Source organism: Periplaneta americana, chromosome 3 (assembly GCF_040183065.1).
Source record: "Periplaneta americana isolate PAMFEO1 chromosome 3, P.americana_PAMFEO1_priV1, whole genome shotgun sequence".
Taxonomy (NCBI): Eukaryota; Metazoa; Arthropoda; class Insecta; order Blattodea; family Blattidae; genus Periplaneta; species Periplaneta americana.
In genome coordinates this window covers 4,005,789-4,025,432 of record NC_091119.1, presented here as the reverse complement: position 1 = coordinate 4,025,432, position 19,644 = coordinate 4,005,789, and the positions used below count along the sequence as shown (strand labels likewise).

At 35.3% G+C, this 19,644-nt stretch overlaps 2 protein-coding genes across 3 annotated transcripts in view; one reads left to right on the top strand and one right to left on the bottom strand.

Annotated features, from left to right (window-relative positions):
• Nucleotides 1-3,653: 3,653 nt before the first annotated feature.
• Nucleotides 3,654-6,710, bottom strand: slbo (slow border cells). Its single transcript, XM_069819948.1, has one exon. The coding sequence runs from the start codon at nucleotides 6,315-6,317 to the stop codon at nucleotides 5,181-5,183; it is 1,137 nt and encodes a 378-aa protein (XP_069676049.1). The 5' UTR covers nucleotides 6,318-6,710; the 3' UTR covers nucleotides 3,654-5,180.
• A 251-nt stretch (nucleotides 6,711-6,961) lies between these two features.
• The window catches only part of LOC138695766 (protein CASC3-like), a 54,554-nt gene continuing 41,871 nt past the window's right edge, over nucleotides 6,962-19,644 (top strand). The window contains exons 1-5 of one of the 2 annotated variants that reach the window (XM_069819946.1): nucleotides 6,962-7,414; nucleotides 7,658-7,816; nucleotides 8,007-8,125; nucleotides 10,269-10,505; nucleotides 17,057-17,431. In XM_069819946.1, the coding sequence (XP_069676047.1) occupies nucleotides 7,310-7,414; nucleotides 7,658-7,816; nucleotides 8,007-8,125; nucleotides 10,269-10,505; nucleotides 17,057-17,431 (995 nt within the window). In that variant the 5' untranslated portion in view covers nucleotides 6,962-7,309. The remainder of the gene's footprint in view (nucleotides 7,415-7,657; nucleotides 7,817-8,006; nucleotides 8,126-10,268; nucleotides 10,506-17,056; nucleotides 17,432-19,644) is intronic. The other variant, XM_069819945.1, reaches the window with a different exon arrangement.

The window sequence follows — 19,644 nt, the reverse complement described above, 5'->3', positions numbered from 1 at the left end:
TCCCTATCGATATAAAAAATGAAACTCAAAACATAAAATTATTTAGGGCCAAATTAAAGAAGTATCTAATTTCTCACGCCTTCTATTCTGTAGGTGAATTCATGACATTCAATCACACTTCATGAAATTGATACTAAAACTTTGTGTTGTACTAGTAGACTATATTGTAAATCTCGTCTGTATATATTTCATCTAGACTGTGACTATAAATTAAGATTTTATAATAGTATTAAGTTTTTTGACTTGTTCCATATTCTAGCTGTAAGCATGTATGAATACCATGGAATGTTAATAAATACAATACAATACAATACAAAATTAACGCGTTAGCTGAATAACATGGGCATAAGCATTTCACATCAGAGACCTAGGTTCAAATTCCGAGTTAGGCCCGTAACACACTTGAGTTTTCGCTAGCGAGAAATGTGTTGCGAGAAAGAGGCGAAGAGCCTTCCTCCACACACTTGGCGAGTTCTCGCTATCACAGATCACACCTCGCTATGATCAGCTATGCACTGCCTTCATGCAGAAAGCATTTTTCTGATTATAGTAATCACTCGTTGGGGGAAATATTACAAGTTATGTATTTACGTATATTGTCGTACTTAAATATATAACCTGTAAGTATATTGTCGTACTTTACAAATTACGTACGAACTCTCTGTTGAATCTGAGTATTCGGATGATGAGGAAATGGAGTTACATGAACATATTTTGTTCATGAAAAGAAAAAGTAGGCCTAAAATTAAAGTCAGAAATATCTGAAAATCACATTGTATCTTACGAAAATAAGGGCGAGTTTTGGACACTGGTTTCGATTTGAATGATGATACGTTTAGGCGTTATTTCAGGTTGAATGGACCACAGTTTTTTTCTCCATTCATGATATGATAGAGAATTCTTTGCTATATTCTGATTAAAATTACGTAAACTGTTAAGACATATAGATACATTATTTCAACTGTTTAATCAATATTATTAAATCTCATCAAAATAAAATATAGCTCTATTTATTTTCAGATAATCTGATATTTGTCTCCAGATTTCTTCTTTAAGTTTCGTGTTTTTTATAATTTTTATCCCGTGTTCATATAAATAGGCCTACGGGTGACATCGTACAAGTTCGATAAGAATCTGACTGAAATTATCAGCCATCTTTCCTCATTTTCAAATAAAAACAATACAATTCATCGCCACCTGTGATATCTTTTTCTACATTCAATCGTCATAAAGAGTATAAATGCCAAACATCTTTGATAAATGTGTCAAGAAAATTCGCTGAGCTACCGATTCCAGCGAGAAACTCGCGCGAGGTTTTTGCCTCGAACGAGAATCTCTTCCAGTGTGTGGACGTCCATTTGAATCCATGTTATCAATTTTTTTATTTTCTCGCAACACATTTCTCGCTGGCGAAAACTCTGCAAGTGTGTTACGGGCCTTATCCAGATAGAACTAAATGCTGGCAAAATCCTACTTGGGTCAGGTTTTCTATAAAAAAAACGGATAAGTATAGAAAGCTTCAATATTTCTTTAGTCAAGTTTATTTATACACTCCTTAATATCTGTGGTCAGATCGCGTGTAAGGATATGTGGGTATACCAGTTGAGGTTTCTACGTTGAAAAGTACAGTTCGTCTACAACCAAGCAGAGAACAAAAACTGTGACATTTAAGAGAGTAGTTACACAAATCACAACTCTCGTATTAATTTCAAAATTTGAAAAATAATAATAAATTGATTTTCATGTAGGCAACTTATGTAAAAATATAAGGATCTACATAAAAAAATTTAAACGTCAAATACGCTAGGGAACTTTTTAACAATAAAAATAGAACATCAGATTAATTTTCATTATGCAGAAGTAATGGAGCAAACTAGATTTTGTCAGAAAATAATTATAAATCCTAAAGGAAAGCAGAAGAAAAGAAATAGGGAGAGATAAACAAGCCAATGTTAACTAAGTCTTGATAAGTAAGATGAACAATTAATAACTTGCAAGGGATATTTAATTCATTTTAAGCAATATTAAACATTTTCAACTAATCTTGAAGGGATTGAAGCATTTTAATTAATTTTTATTCTAGAATTATATTTGCTTTCATCATCATCATCATCATCATCATCATCGAGTCCTACCTATCTATAGCACGTTATGTAAATAAATATTCGACCTAGAAAAAAAAATAAAATTATTAATACGAGAACTGTTAAAGTAGTGAAACTCACATTAACATACGCTATTTGTCATCAAGAAATAGACTTTCTCTTTTCTTCATGGAAGAAATCTTCTGGAAATATAACACAGCTATGAATCAAGTCCCGTGATACGAGTTTTACTGTCAAGAGATTATATATAACTCCGTAAAAAAATGTATTTTGTATTACCACAAAATAGATATGATTTTTTATGTTGTTATAAAATCATATTTAACTATTTTAACCATTAATAATTACAAAATAATTTCGAAGTGACAAACGTTACTTAGCTACGTGCCTTCATTTCATTACAGTTGCTTGCTATAAACTCGTTACTTAATACTGTTTTAATGTAATTTATATAAATCACAAAGAACTACAAAAAGTCTACGGGCCCATCCACCGAACACAATGAATAAATTGACTTAAATTAGTTTATTTATAGATAAGATATTTTATTAATATTTTATTCAAGCATATTGAAAACTTCTGTAGAACAATATTACCATTTTGTTTAACGCATGTAGGGATATTTCATAATCCTATAGGGTAAATTGTTGATAGCTCCAAGAAAAGAAACAAGAGACTAACACATAAAATGAACCTATTCATAACTATTGAAAATCTTGTTGTTTAATGTTTAGACGCTTTTGATTTGAAGATATTATGACGTCTGAAACTAATATATACGTACATTATATTATTTTCATACTCTTATTGAGTATTGTATTGCATTTCATTATGTTCCATAAAAGTGTGTAAAAAATTAACACATTGCTACGCCTTCTTTTACCTCCTTACATCACTTTCCATTACAAAACTTGTTACCCGTATTACATAAAACATTAAAACTGTTGTGACTAGAACATACCAGTTCTGCAGCAAATACCATTACATTCGAGATAAGCTTACTGTATAGTTCTTGGCCTCTCTGTGCTGTAGATAATGCATATAACTGTAGACCTTAGATAGGAATTTCCTAAGCAAATATCGAAGTTCTTGGGATTGCCACTGGGCAATACCCATGAACAAGTGTAAAGTTATTTTCTTCTTTTTTTTTGTGGCCCAAATTTTGTTTCTAGATCTGTACAATAAAGTTTATTTAGGACTAATTAAGAAATATATATCGATGTACCATGCAATGAAACCTGAAGTGTTCAATATCAAACAGAACATTATATTCAGCCGAAACTTTGTTGCGTCACAAAATGGATGCTACGTATATCTATAAACAAATCTTTAGATTTATCTGACGTAGGGCCCAAACATCTTTATAATCTTTCTGGCTGTTGTTTATATGAAGTTTATAATGACAACAGAAGTAAAAATATTTCTTTGTTTACATGCAACATACTGCATACTAATGCCTGATAATTTTTATCACTATAAAATATATTAGGTGTGAAATAATACAAGGGAAGAGGAATTATATTGGTAAAACAAAAAAATATCAAGACATTCTAATTCCAGATCGTTAAGTTTTATATCAAAATATATTTTGTGCACATATTCTTTCACACATGAACTACTCATTCTCTTTCACTTAGCATTTGGTTAACAATCACCACAATAGTGTAAATAATAAATACTTTTAATTCATAAATACAAGATATGTATGCATTAATAAAATTACATTTATGAGCTTCTCAAAGACTGCCATCTTGGATGACTTGTTTCATGTTTTGAAACCGAGTGCACAACACTTTTTTCAATCGGAAATAGTCTTTATATAATGAGAAAAGAATCATCGTTTGTGGTACTGTCAGAGTTCATTGTATGTGAACCACACTTTCATTTTAAAATCAAGTAATGTAGCACTTAAAAACCATAAAACTCTTAAAAATCTCTAGAAAACAAAATCTACAAAAGAATAATAACAGGAATAATTTAGTTTTCGTTTGCGTAATAAAAAGCGATTTCATAAAACAAAAGTATTCATAATATTGATACAAAACTCTCACAATAATTTTCTCAGTATAAAACTTCAAACTTGCCTGCCCCGAACTTCAATTAAAAAACGTTTTAAGAAACTTTCAAACATGTAACACTAAGAAATTTTGATGGGCAATTTGTTTTAATTCACAAAATATAAAAGCTTTTTTGTATGTTATGTTGCAAACATTTCAAAATATAAAAATTCGTTTACGATTTTGATATTCAAATTTTCAGACCCATTCCGTTAACAGTCTGGAGAACGTTATCATGGAATTGATTGATGGAACAATTAAAATAACACGTCACATGAATGTGGTGCATAAACAAAAAACACAATTTTTGTGCTTTGCTCAGATTTTTAAAATAATATATAATCTTTCTTTATAATACAATTCTTATTGTATATTACAATTAAATTTATATATTCATAATATATTCAAATACAAATATACATTGCATTTTAAAAAATCACAACACTTGGAACGGACAAGTTAGTACGTAAAATGACGTCACTCCATCAAAAGTCGAAAAACTAGAAATTAGAACTTTTGATTATGATTATTATTATTAACAGTGTATAGTCTAAAATTTATAATAATGAAAACTAAAAATCTTATACTCAAATCAAAGAAAACAGTACCTTTTAAAGGATGTAATACGACTTTAAATTATTCTATAGGTAAGCACCCACGTTTCAAAAATTAATACAATAAAATTCTATAGTAAACTTTATCCCACTGTCAGGAAGGTTTGGCTAAAGCAGGATTAAAACTATTATTTTCCGAAACACAAACGCCACTGGCAGTTCTCCCGCGTTTCGGTCTGATACATTGACCGTCGCTCGTCTTGCTATGCAACACTCTCACAACAATCAGAATGTAGTAACGGTGCGTTAAATTATCCACAAGGCACTGAATTTCGGTCCTCATAAGGTACGTCTCAGAACCGTCGACCAGAATAAATGCAAAATTAGCCAGTATCTCAGATTCGTTTACACTTGCGGGGGGATACACGCCAGTCCGTGCCCCCATGGTCGGTTCACTGCGTCCGTCACAAGCCCTGGTGCTGCTGCTGCTGTTGCACGGCGTCCAGGTGCCGGTTGATCTCCCGGTGCAGGTGCTCGGGCACGACCCCCACATTGGCGAACAGCGAACGCAGCACGTTCAGCTCCTCGCTGAGCAGCTCGATCCGCTTCTGGAGGCGCTCGTTCTCCTTCACCAGCAGCTTCACCTTCTCCTCGGTCTCGCGGGACCGCAGTTTCGCCTTCTCGCGGGACTTCCGCACGGCGATGTTGTTTCGCTCGCGGCGGCGTCGGTACTCGTCGCTCGCCTTGTCCACGGATTTGCCGCTCTTGCGGTGGGGGTGCGGGTGTTGGTGCTGGTGTTGGTGCTGCGCCGCGACGGCGGGCTTCGAGAGGGCGATGCTCTTGCCTATTCCGAGGAGCGCCGAGTGCGGGTGGTGCACATTGGCGGCGGCGCCGGGCACCGTGGACGGCGTCAGCGTCGTGAAGGTGGAGCCGGCGCCGTTGCTCACGAAGTTGCTGCCCGCGCCCGAGGGCGGCGAATACGAGGACGAGTAGGGCACGGGTACGGCCGCCGTGGTGCCGGAGGGGATGTTCTGCTGCTGGCACGCGTTCCGGAAGTCCGCGGGGTCCAGGGGCTCCTCCTTGACGCTCACCGACGACGCCGAGGAGTTCTCCGACGAGCTGGACGCGTTCGAGTTGTTGTTGGCGTTACTGTAGCTTGCTGCGCCCGAGTGGACAGGCTGGGGCATATACGCTAGGGTGGTGCGGTTGAAGGGGCCTTGCACCAGCGGGTTGTGGGCGCGCACGGACTGGTGGTGACCCAGGGACGCGGGGTGATGCGGGTTGCTCTTGCCGCCGGGGTTCAGGATCTCTGTGAACAATCCTTCGTTGAACTGACTGTCGTCGATCAGGTTCTGCAGATCCAGGGAGATCTCCGGGGTGTTTAAGTCTGCCAGTTCGCCCTGGTGATCTGCGTGATGAAACTGATGATGCTGTTTCGCCAACAGAACAGCGGCCGACTTGTTGGTGTTGTTGTTGATTGCCGTGAGGTTGTTGTTGTTGGCGTTCACTACGGATTTCTTATTTGGATTGACGACGTGGACGTCCGCTGGTCCGATAGCTGAAGGATGCGTATTGTTGTCATACATCTGCGGTGAATCCATTGTTCTGTAACCAACATAACATGCTTGTTGCGATGACAGCTCTGTCACGTGATAATTGGATGATTCACTATCGGTATCACTGGAGTAGTAACTGAAGTCCTCGTCCCAACTATACTCGGGTAGAGTAGCCGTCGTGCCGCCCTCTACACGAACTACGCGAGAAAACAAGTCACTTCACTTGAAACGCACTGCAACTGACAAGTTTCGAATGGAAAATAATGACTAGTAACTTTTTACCATATGACCGTACAACTTGTTACGCCCACTTTTGTGATTGAACTAACACGCACTTGAAAACCGTATTACTTGTTACGTAACTGTTAACTTTCTCTCGCTGCTAAACACAACTCCTCACCTCGACGTTTCTGCGTCGAATGACAGGCTGACGCAAGATCCCAAGGAGGAAAACTCGTGCTTCGTTCGCTGTACATGCGCAGAAGCATGCTGCGCAAACAGTGAGATTTCAGTCATTCTGCACTCCACATCCCAAACAACTTAGGCGACTCCGCCCTAAGGAAAAATGTTGGAAGGATTTTTTTTCCACTTCTTGTATTCTGAAAGTTAAATACACATTGCGAAATACACCCTCTAAAACGACGAGAATACAAGTGTAAAGAATGGTATCGGAGGGGAGTTTACAATATCAGCATACGTAATTCCAACTCTCTGTGACGTCAAACTATGACGTTTCCAGTAAATTAGTGATTCAGCACATGATCGACGTAAACTTTTAGTTGTATCGCTTACTATCGATAATCGACGGCGTAATAAAATCGACAAACTAAATTTGTGTCTATTCAAGTTATTAGCGACATCTGTAGTACACACTGCCAAACGTTAAACCACTAATTTTAACATGGCCACCTAAATTGCCATTAAAGTGTTCAAGGAGGAAATTTTTCTTTATAATGTTGCATATGATATGAGAAAATGGAAAAATGTATGTTTCCCAACGTGAGTGTCGTAGGCCATGCTTGATAAATTAAATCAAAATGTCGGACAAGAGTAGAAGAAGAAAAGCAAGAGAGTCTGGTGATTCAGAGAAATTATCGGAAGATTCATATGAGGATAATGAAATCATTAAAGGATCGGAGGAAGTAAGGATAAGCACAAGAACTATGACATATAAACTTTTTTGTTAGAGATATACGTGAATGTGTTACTAGTAGCAAACCTTATGTTGACCTGATATCACTTCTGTTATGGTTAAAAGAGGTCGAAAGTTCAAATTATATTGTCGGGATGTTATAAATTAAATTTATTCGATAAGTACACTTGTTTCCTAGCTGTTTATTTAATTCATTTTGTGTATTTTAAGAGAATAATTTTTCTTATGATAGGAAGGTGAACTGAATGCTAGTACTGAAGGTACAAGAGAATCAGAGTATGAAACCGTAGAGGATGATTCGGAAACTGAAGATTCAACTGCTGTTGATGAAGAAGAGGATGATGACGATAGTGTAATCGTAGAATACGAGAGAGAAGAAGGCGATGGTCAGGTAATTGTTACAAAATAAACTGAGCGTATCTTCGCCTTTACGAATTCAGATTGAGAGTTATCGAAATCTTAAATCGTTGAAATATTCCAATGTATTCTTTTACATTACCATATCATTGCATTCGATAGCATAACCTTGTAATTTAATTATGCATTAAGCTTTCTTTCTTTAATGTTACACACTTATTTAGGAAAGCATACCTCCAAAAGAGAAAAAATTGGATGATGATGAGGACCGGAGAAATCCACAATATATTCCTAAACGTGGTACGTTCTATGAGCATGATGACAGAACAGCTACTGAAGATGTGTAAGTCACTTATTTTTATTCTGTATTTGTGCTGTTAAAATCTGTATATATAACAATATGTAAAAGATTTAAAGTTATGTCATTTAGTACGTTCGCAATACAATACAATTTTTTCGAATGTTTTATGTTGTCTTAAGAGCCTGTCTGATATCTATGGTAAGAAAAATAATCTCTTGTCCCCATTTAAATTACAGTCTTACAAATTCTTTGAACGATTCTAAGTAGGGACTTATCTCATTCCATCTTAATTTAGGACACTATTCTATATGTTGGTATGCAGTCAATATAGTGCACCTATATGAACTACAAATACGAACTACGTGTTTGACGGAAGAAAAACGCAAAATGATTACTGACTAATACCAAAGAATGGTAATAGTCTGTTACATTATCAACCCAACCCATCTTACATCATGACTGAACTCTTAACTTATATTAAAAATATTTATTTTCTCGTTATAATGTGTAGATTCACTAATTTGGCTGCTTAAGAATGCACAGTTAAAAAAAGAGATGTTGCATATTATATAGTCTACTTATGTTTTATAGAAAATAAAAGCCCCTGCTAAATGCAATGAAGAATTCTTTTTTTTATTAGAATCTTCAATTACTGTTGTATGTTATGCACGTTATATTTGTAAAACTGAGTTTAGTCATTGCTTCTTTTGCTAGATGTGAGAGAATAATTTTTGTGTTGTAGTACAGGGTACATTACGAGATTTTGAGGAATTCTCTCTTTTCTTTTTAAGATTGTTTTTGGCATACCGTCATTATTAAGGAGCGGATTTCTATGTAATTAAATATTCTTTTTGCGTGTGATAAAACACAATTAACAAATTCTGAACATAAAGTTTCAAGTTTAAAACCCGAATTTTATTTCACATAAAAACACATATTTTCACAAAAAAAAAAAAAGTATGTAAATACATATTTTCAGGAAATCTATTATAAACACACAAATCTTGGAGATTTTTTATTTTAGTAATTTTTTTACAAGAACTTTTAAACATTTTAAAACTAAATCAATTATGTCACTCAGAAGTACGTTATCTTTTTAAGAATTATTGGTTGCTTCGTGTTTCTAAGCGCTGTGTGGTGTATCCGTGATCCATTTTTGTAATTGTATCGCCTCAAGTTCTGAGAACTGCTAGGCAGCATATCAGTGTTATTATTAGAGAATAAATTAACATGGACAAGGAGGAGAGATCTTGCAACACATAATTAGGAATGTTTATTGTTGCTGAAGATGATTTCATTCCACGCTTTGTTTGTGAAACACAACAGATAAGAGCTCGGGTATGAACATTATTTAATTTAAACAAATCTCTCGCCTCTCGCTCATGTCTATCAAGTAAGGCAATATATCTTGTTGTGATTTCCTGTTATCGGGCTTCGTCAATCGATATCCTTCAAGATATACTGAAAGATGGTTATTTAAAAAACGATTTGGCTTTCCTATTAGCAAATTTAAGCTTTTTGTGTGACACCATAAAAAAACTCGAAACATCCAAAAACCTGTTGTCTGAAACAGGGAGGTGCGTGCCGTGGAAATTAAACTAGACTTGTTACCAGGTTCAGAAGTACAAGTACTAAGGGACAAATTCCAGAATGTGTTTGGGAAAAACAGTGGATATAAAAAAATGTGTAAAGTTGCTCAAGTATTGGAGGGTGTGCCTGTAGGTGAAATTGACGGTGTTTGTGTTTGTGACATTCCTCTCTTTAAATATGCACGTCTGACGTCCTGTGATGTGGAAAGATCGTTTTCACAGTATAAGTCGTTGTTCAGAGATAATCGGCATGCATTTGTGATGGAGAATTTGGAGATGACCTTTGTTGTTCACTGCAATTCTCAGCCAACTACTAGCACTCAAATATGGTTGGTGAATACCTAGTAATATTTTTTTTCCAAGCTAAGTAATGTATTTTTGTCATATTTAAAAAAATGTATATTTTTTTTTTATTTTTAGCAAATATTTTCGTACATTTTAGCACATAAAAAATAAATATATTTAACTTTCTTAGCACATAAAAATCCGCTCACTAGTTATTATTTCTGTATGTACATTTTTCCGTCCATCTGGCTTGTGTATTTCTTATGTGTGTACAATTTCTATAACTTATGTTAATCCCTCCAATTGTACAGAAGTGGTGGAGAAACAAACGACAAGGAAGCAGCAGATCGCGCATCTAAAGAAGGACAGGGAGGTGGTGATTCAAAAGCCAAAAAAGTTTGGCGGGAGCACGAGAATCGGTGGAGCCATGATCGTTACAATGAAGATGAACAGGCACCAAAATCACGCGAAGAATTAATCGCCGTGTATGGTTACGATATTCGTAACGAGGAAGGTCCCCCACGTGCTCGAAGGAGGAGGAGATATGGGTAACATTCCTTAATAAGCTCTCTGAATAATTAGATTATAGTACTTACTTACTTACTGGCTTTTAAGGAACCCGGAGGTTCATTGCCGCCCTCACATAAACCCGCCATTGGTCCCTATCCTGAGCAAGATTAATCCAGTCTCTACTATCATATCCCACCTCCCTCAAATCCATTTTAATATTATCTTCCCATCTACGTCTCGGCCTCCCTAAAGGTCTTTTTCCCCCCGGCCTCGCAACTAACACTCTATACTTGTGTTTTTGAAAGATGGGACATGACAGGAGCGTTGCGATTGGAAAAACAACTGAATGTCACATAGCGTGGTAGGCCTGTTGCTATGGTAACAACGGTTGAGTTGCCAAACGTACCGTTTCCACATGGCGAGTGCTTATAGCTCTTTTGGCGACATTTATTGTGCAGACAATGTTAGCATTGGTACGTTTTGTGTTTGATTCTCTGTCAATTTTTGTATTTTCCTTTGCGTCAATTGTCAGTGAATGTTTTAACGTCAGCTATCTTAACGACAATTGCTAGCTTCCATCAGCTGGCAGCGTGGTAGTCCATATTGGCAACATAGCACTGTAGTTTCAAGCTCGGCCGCTTAACTGTCATGTCCCATCTTTCAAAAAAACAAGTATATATGCATTTCTGGACTTGCCCATACATGCTACATGCCCTGCCCATCTCAAACATCTGGATTTAATGTTCCTAATTATGTCAGGTGAAGAATACAATGCGTGCAGTTCTGTGTTGTGTAACTTTCTCCATTCTCCTGTAACTTTATCCCTCAATTAGATTATAGTAAATAGTTTATTTTTGTTATAAGGTAACGTTGCTTAAATCCATGATATCAATAATCCCGTGATTCGTTTTCTTCATTGAATGTTACGGGATTTGTTGTCTTGCTAGGAATTAACCAAAGTCTCAAAAGTAGGCAAAAGATGCACTAATATTTACCCTTCCACTATAGTGCCAGACATCTTTCTTCACTGACAAATGGAGGCACTTCACAATGGAAACCGTCGAAAAGACATTAATTGTATATGACCACAACAACTTCTTCAACAGTGGAGGCACGTTTCCCAAAGAATATTAATCCAGTAATTGTAATATAATGCTATTAAGTTATAATTCATGTTATACTATTTTTATTATCGTCACTGCATTTTTTCCTTAATTTTTAATACATAAATGCATGCTTATTTTTCGCTGTCTCATTTTAACTAACAAGGAGAGGACACGCTCTGTATATCACCGAATTAAATCAGATTTTGTGACATGAAAGTACAAGACGTACTGTTTAAAGTCATACCTGGTATGGGTGGCCAATGACCCCTCATTTTGGAAATATTGGCTATTGTTTATGACATACTTCCGTTAGGTGCCTAATAGGGAAGCATTAGACTGTGTAACGGCGCAGCTCATGTGGTTGGGTGCTGAGTTGTCATCCAGGTAACCCGAGTTCGAATCCTTATGCCTTCTCCTTTTTTTTTCAAAGCTTGATATTATTATTATTATTATTATTATTATTATTATTATTATTATTATTATTATTATTACTAGCCGTACCCGTGCACTCCGCTGCACCTGTTAGAAATAAATATAAAGTAATTACATAATTAAAATAGGACGTTTGATCCAGGAAACATTTGTGTTTGATAGAAGGATAAATTGTTTAATATGTTACTTAATTTAAATTGTATTTAAATAATTAAAATGCGATCATTTTGGTCCAGAGAGCATTCAGAAGTTACTGTAATAACATTATAGCATTATGTCCATCTAGAGAAACTACACTTTCCAATGATGAAATAATAATTAATTATACAAATCGGTTAATTTAGCTTCCGATATTATTTCATACAAACACATAAACATTGTCCGTAGGCTAAGTTTAATAGCTTTCGATTGTTGCTGTCCAAGGCCCCTTATAGATGAAGTCATTTGTTATTTCATTGCACCGTCTTAGATGGCGTTATTTTAATTTTAAAACTTATTTATCTCATTAAATATCAGTCCTATCAAAATTGTGTAAAGAATAAAACTTATCGGAAATCATTTTTAAAGAAACTTTTGTTATGTAACATTTTTCACAAAAATCAATAATAAGCGAGATATTTCGATTTATTTAATTCAGGCCCCCTTATAACCTCCCTTTTAAATAATGTATTTTGAATGCCATATAGCCTAAAATCTAAGTTACAATGAACTTAATTTATATTCCAATTTTCATATAAATCGGTTCAGCCATTATCGCGTGAAAAGGTAACAAACATACAGACAGACATACAAACAAAAATTTCAAAAATGCGATTTTCGGTTTCACGGTGGTTAATTATATATGTTAGGATCAATTATTTTTGAAAAATCGAAAATTACCAGAAAAATTTCGGCTACAGATTTATTATTAGTATAGATTATTATTATTATTATTATTATTATTATTATTATTATTATTATTATTTTAATTCACTTTCAGTTGTCAGTTCCTATATTCAAAGCCACATTGAAATATGCGTGGCATGCATCAAAATTGATAAACGAACGAGAAGTGTTTGTGAATGTGAAGGATATTTGTTTCGCAGCAGAAGTGCGGAAAAATGTGACTGTGGACAACCTTCTTTCATTTGCTGTGCATGGTGCAGGAAATATGTATGTTTTGTGTGTTTTTATGACATCATAATGAATCGGGTACAAAATGAAATGGAATAGCTGCTACAGAAATAGAACAGACGCCAGTGACACATCTTACCTTCATACGTGAGCAGTATTTCATTGTTTATCCTTTACAATACAATGTTAGTTAATTAGTAATTTGTTTAAAACATGATGTAGCAATCAATACATTGAGAAATATGATATAGGTATGTAAATAGATAACGGTGATCACAATATTAATCATTATTAAAAGAAAAAAATATAGAACCAGTTAAGATTCGAACTCAGGTTTTCTGGATAACAACTCAGCATCCAACCATATGGGCTACGCTGTTACACAGGCTAATGCTTCCCTGTTAGGCACCTAACGGAAGTATGTCATAAACAATAGCCAATATTTTCAAAACGAGGGGTCATTGGCCACCCATACCAGGTATGACTTTAAACAGTACGTCTTGTACTTTCATCTCACAAAATCTTATTCCATTCGGTGATATACAGAGCGTGTCCTCTCCTTGTAAGTAACAAACATTACAGTAAAGGAAATTGGCGTGCAATTTCGTGTAGTTTGTCAAGAAATGTGTCAGGATGCATTATGCAGCACCAGTACTCTGTCATATCAAGCCAGAACTGAAGTCTCGTCCCACTCATCGTCCTGAACAAAATTGTTTTCGCATGACTCAGTTCTTTGGGTATTTGCACCCGTGATAGGATGAAAAAAGTTAAAACTGTTGTTAACTGTCTAATGAGTGTAGTTAAATACTTGTATCACAGTACCTGGAACCACATGTCTCTGAATGATATAGTGCTGGGTAGATTCATTACTGAATATGACGTGAAATATTCTCATTGCTTTCAATCTGGCCATTTCCACAGATGCAGGAAGCTGCAACGACATTTCCTTATTTTTTCTGAGAGAGTAGTGCAAGATGGCCTAGTAGTAACCTGTCACAGTTATTTTTCCTTCAGCCACACACATATCTTTCATCAACCTGAAAAATTTCTCTAGGACCTCCCGTGGGTGAGGCATCCTGAAGAGCCCTGAAACTCCTTGATGTAATTTCTCTAGGCCATGAGGCCTGTAGTTTCGTTGCACTGACGCAGTATGGCTCTGCCTGATGCACGGACAGGGATTTGCTGCTAATAAACTCTGTTTGAAGTGATACTTACTGTAGTGAAGGAGGAACATGGGTCTTGAGTGCCAGGAGCAGCACAACGCACTTTTCCTCCGACCACATCTTTTTTCATAGAGTGGAATCTTTTGCACTCACTGCACCAAAAGCCTTCATACGACTTACTCCAGTCACCATGAAATTTCTTACTTATGTATATTATGCCAGTGCAGTTTGGATGCCGAGAAGACAATGTAAGGGTTGAGGTTTTCAAATTTGCTGCTATCCTAATAGTGAAACCAATTTAAATGATATAAAGTGAAACACTGTATTTATTCGCGTAATAGATGCCATCGCATAATGCACTCACCCTAATTTTTTACAGTAATATGTAGGAGGGAAGGAAATCCCTGCATAATGTACGCATTACGTTCTATTTTTTGCTTTATTTGTATTCAGTTTTAGGTTATACTATGCTACATTTGTTTATTCATTTCGTATATTACACACTTGATTATTACTGCTCATAAGCGTTCGATATATCGATGCTTTTGATGTTGTACAATCGATCATTTTGAGTATTATTTCAATGTTCGATGTCGAAACTAGTTGTGATTATATATGGGATGTCAGATGCCAGTAATCATGATTTTTTCCCCCTAAAATATTTTCCTCGCATATAATACGTACCCTGGATTTTTAATCCAGAAATTATAGGAAAAAAGTGCGTCTATCACATAAGTAAAGATTAAAATGCTCTCTCAATTAATATCACTCAATAAAAGAATTATATTTCAATGGATACCATCCCATTGTGGAATCCTGGGAAACGAGAATGTGGATGCTTTAGCAAAATAGAGTAGCACTGCTACTTACAGACCTGTTACTAAATCTACGTATTACTCTGTGAAAAGCTTTATTAAATCTACATACTTAGACTTCAACAAACAAAAGTTGATAACACAATCTCAAGGGAAAAAATGGAACTCTCCGCATCATAATCCACAGTTAATTCCCGATTTACCACGAAAATCGTCTGTAGCTGCATTTAGATTGGCAACAGGCCATGATTGTTTGGCCAAACACCTGCATAGAATTGGAATATATCAGTCCCCTAACTGCCCATTGTGCAACTCAAACCAAGAAATGGATTCGGAACACCTCAAAATCTGTGCTTCAGTGGCTGGTCATGATAATATCTTTGAAAAATATTGGAGTGCAAGAGATAAAATGACTTTATTGTCAAACGCCTCGCATTAGAAAACAACAACATAAGTAAATATGGTAATATATTTAAATATGAATGCATCCTGTCTTATTGTTCCTTTTTCTTCCTTGCCCTTGCTTTCTCCTCCCTCCCTCTGTGTTTCTGAAGAGCTTTAGAGGGAAATACTACAAGTGTCATGTTGTTTGTTTTTCTTTCTTAGCATAACTGTGGTGTATAACATATCCAATAATATTTTCTACATAAAAAAGATACTGAGATGCTATAAACATTTTCACATTACCCGTTGAATTTATGCACTCCTCAATTGTTCTGTTCTATCACCACTACTATTCACTATTTGCATAAATGACATCCCCTCGACTCTACAGCACTGTAAGCATCACCTCTACACAGATGATTTACAAATCTATATCCATACATCTCCTGACTCACTCAATGACGCAATACAAAATTTTAACGAGGACCTTGAATCTATATCTGCATGGGCCAGAAAGTTTGGTTTGACTCTCAATGCAAGAAAATCACAAGCAATCCTAGTGGGACATCAACGTCTATTATGCAATATTACTCCTGCTCTTCCAGTCAAGTTGAACGACACAATAATCCCTTTTACTTCCTGTGTTAAAAACCTTGGAGTTTACTTTGATAAGCACTTAAACTGGTATAACCAAGTAACCCATATTACCAAAAAAGTATTTTCCATACTACATTCCTTAAACAGCATTCGAAAATTCCTTCCGCTATCACTCAAGAAAATACTAGTGGAAACACTAGTAATGCCCCACTTCGATTATTGTGATTTTCTACTGACTGACCTCAATGTCAACCAGTCGCAAAGATTACAACGTGTTCATAATTCTTGTGTTCGCTTCGTCTGCGATGTCCGTCGCGCTGACCACATTACCCCATCCTTCCAAACTCTAAACTGGCTACGGCTTAACGAACGTAGAAATTTTCATTCTCTTGTTCTCCTTTTCCAAGTCCTTCACACCTCTACACCTACCTACCTTGCCTCCCGTTTCAGTTACCTGTCATCATATCATAATCTCTTCACACGCACGCAAAATAGCCGCATACTAGCCATACCAACACATAAGACGTCATCGTATTCATCATCATACACAATCTCGCTCTCGCACTTGTGGAATACCCTACCCAGTGACATCAGAGACTGTCGGAATTTAGTAGCGTTCAAAAGCAAACTTATTAAGCATTTTCTTACTGCGTAGAGTTTGTTTGATTTTTACTTAATCAATAAAAGAAATGCTTCTCTCTTAACTTTTACAATAAACTGTCTAGCTTTTATTAATTAGTTAATTTTTCAGTACTTTGATTTTTATTGTATCTGTAAATTTAATATTAATTGTAATTATAATTGTAATTGTATTCTTAATATTGTAGTTGTAATCCCCTGGTAGAGGGGAAGAGAAGGCCTGATGGCCTTATCTCTACCTGGTTAAATAAATAAAAAATAAATTGTTGTATGACAAATTATTGACAAAAATAATGCTAAAGAACCTTTTCTACTTTAACTATTGGTTTCGATTTTTCAGGAGAGGCCCAAATAAATATACAAGAAACTGGGAAGACGAGGATGCGTACAGTAAACCCCAAGTGTCAGCAACATCTGCGAGAGGTGGACGAAGAGGCGGCAGGCGAGGGGGAAACAATCAAAATAGGCAACTTGATTCAGATCAGCAGGAAGAATTCCCACCTCTTATAAGTAATAAGCAAGAAAATAATGACAATAGCAACAATTCAGTTGGTCAGAACCCGCCCATACACGGCTCAACATACAGTAACAGGACTATGGGGAGTAGGAAGAATAACAAAGAGGACCGAAACAGCAATCGAAAACCGCAGCAGGAAGCCTTTCCTCCATTGGAACCTGAGACGCACCACAACCAGAATTCTGAGGCTTCACACAGGTACATTTACTGCAATTAAATGTGTTATTTATGTTTTTGCACGATAGTGTGTTTTCTCGTCATTACAGCAAACAGCCGCCATGATTGAAAGTTGATTTTACTGAATTCAGAGTTGCCAACATACAGACGTGGACAAATTATTATCAAAATTGATGATTTTTATGATAATTCTGTTTACAAAATTTGACTTTTCAATTTAGACTACAGTTAACAATTTTGCATATTTCCATCATTATAGTAGACAGAAATATGCAGAAATGTCAACTGTAGTGTAAATTGAAGAGCCAAATTTTGTAAAAATACATAAATCTTTAATTTTGCTAAAAATTTATAAATATGCAAAAATGTCACCTGCAGTCAAAATTGAAGAGTAAAATTTTGTAAAAATATAAAATAAAAATCTTCAGTTTTGCTAATAATTTGGAAATATCCAAAATGTGAACTGTAGTCCAAATTGAAGAGTTGAATTTGGTAAAAATATATAATAAAAATCTTCAGTTTTGCTAATAATTTGTAAATATGCAAAAATATCAAATGTAGTCCAAATTGAAGAGCCAAATTTTGTAAAAATATACAATACAAATCTTCAATTTTGCTAATAATTTGGAAATACACAAAAATGTCAACTGTAGTCTGAATTGAAGAATCATATTTTGTAAAAATATATAATAAAAATCTTCAATTTTGCTAATAATTTGTCCACTCTCTAGATAAGTATGTTGAAATATTACAAATAACTGCTTTAGAGTTGTAATGAAAACTACTGCCTTCTGTGTACGCTACAATCCTACAATGCATGTAAAATTCATATGCAAAAGGCAGTGTTAATTAATATACATTATACGAAACAAATTACTGCATTTGAAATGTACTGAACTTTATTTAAACAATTCAAACTTCACTTAACAAAAAGAAATGAAAAATTATTCCAATTAAACACGAAATATTAAAAATACCTGAATCATATTTATTCTTCACATTGAAATTGATGAAGTTTGTGCGTTGGCCAAACTGCTAACCTTCAGTCAGCTGTTCATAGTGTAACGTACTTAGACTACTGTATATTAAGATTTTTAAAATATACTATCATGCAAAAAATACTGTCCAATACAAGTTTGTGGAGTGCATTACAAAATCTCGGAAATTGAAAAATTCTCTGTGCTCGTTTTTCAAACTTTTCCTCGATTATGAAAAGCACTTCCCAACCTTGTATCGTAATATTGGCTACTCTTGTTTATTTACTTATTTATTTATTCATTCATTCATTTATTTATTTCAGTGGCGCAAATTTTGGGTAATTTTGTAGTACCCCAGTACAAATTCGGAAGATTAATCTCTTCTATTTACTCTTGTTTAATGATGGGACATTGAAAGAGATGATCCTTGATTTTTTTTTTTTGTAAGAGTTGTTATAAATGTTACAGTGCAGTGAATCTTTAATGTTTATTTTATGTAGAAATGTTTGTAAATAATCGAGTTTGTGTATTTAATCTAAACATAGCCAGAGCTGCCTTTCTTGGTCTTTCTGCTTGTTGTTTTCAAGTGCCTTCTTTCTTTTCCAGGTTTTATCTTTTGCTTTCGTCTCTCTAAATGAATTATTTTCATTGTATGTTATGAGTAGGATTAGAAAAAAAAATATTACTAAATATCTGCTAACTATGCAAAACAGTACAGTTGTGTGGTAGATGGGATGGGGTTGAACAATGCGAGCAGCAGTACAATAGATTCAAGAGAAATAACTCGTTTTGTCTTGAGTAGTCTCACAAATTGAAGGCATATTTTTAACTAGTGATGAATTAATAATCACCAGTGGCTTGTGCAGCAAATGCTGCAAACTAAGTTCATTAGACGTTCAAATAAAAATTTTTCAGATTTATTTTCAATGAAGAATACCAGACATTCTGAAAGTTATTGTTTCCATAATAGCGAAACATACTTCCTCTGAATGTTTTTTATGCCAAATACTTTTTGTTGAACCTATCCGTCTTCAGTTCTTGAGTTTCAATGCAAAAACGCAAGTAACAATGTCAGGACAATCAGTGAGTTTTTCATGTGGGAGTAATGCAGTAGCTATTTGAGTCATTGCGAATTGTAGGTGAGAGTTAGTGAAATGTAAGGTTTGTCATGCTTTGAACAAAAGACTTAGCATCTTGGTATAGCTGCTGCATGTTTCGTGAACTACCCTGAAATGTAGAGGGCAGAATCACTTTTTC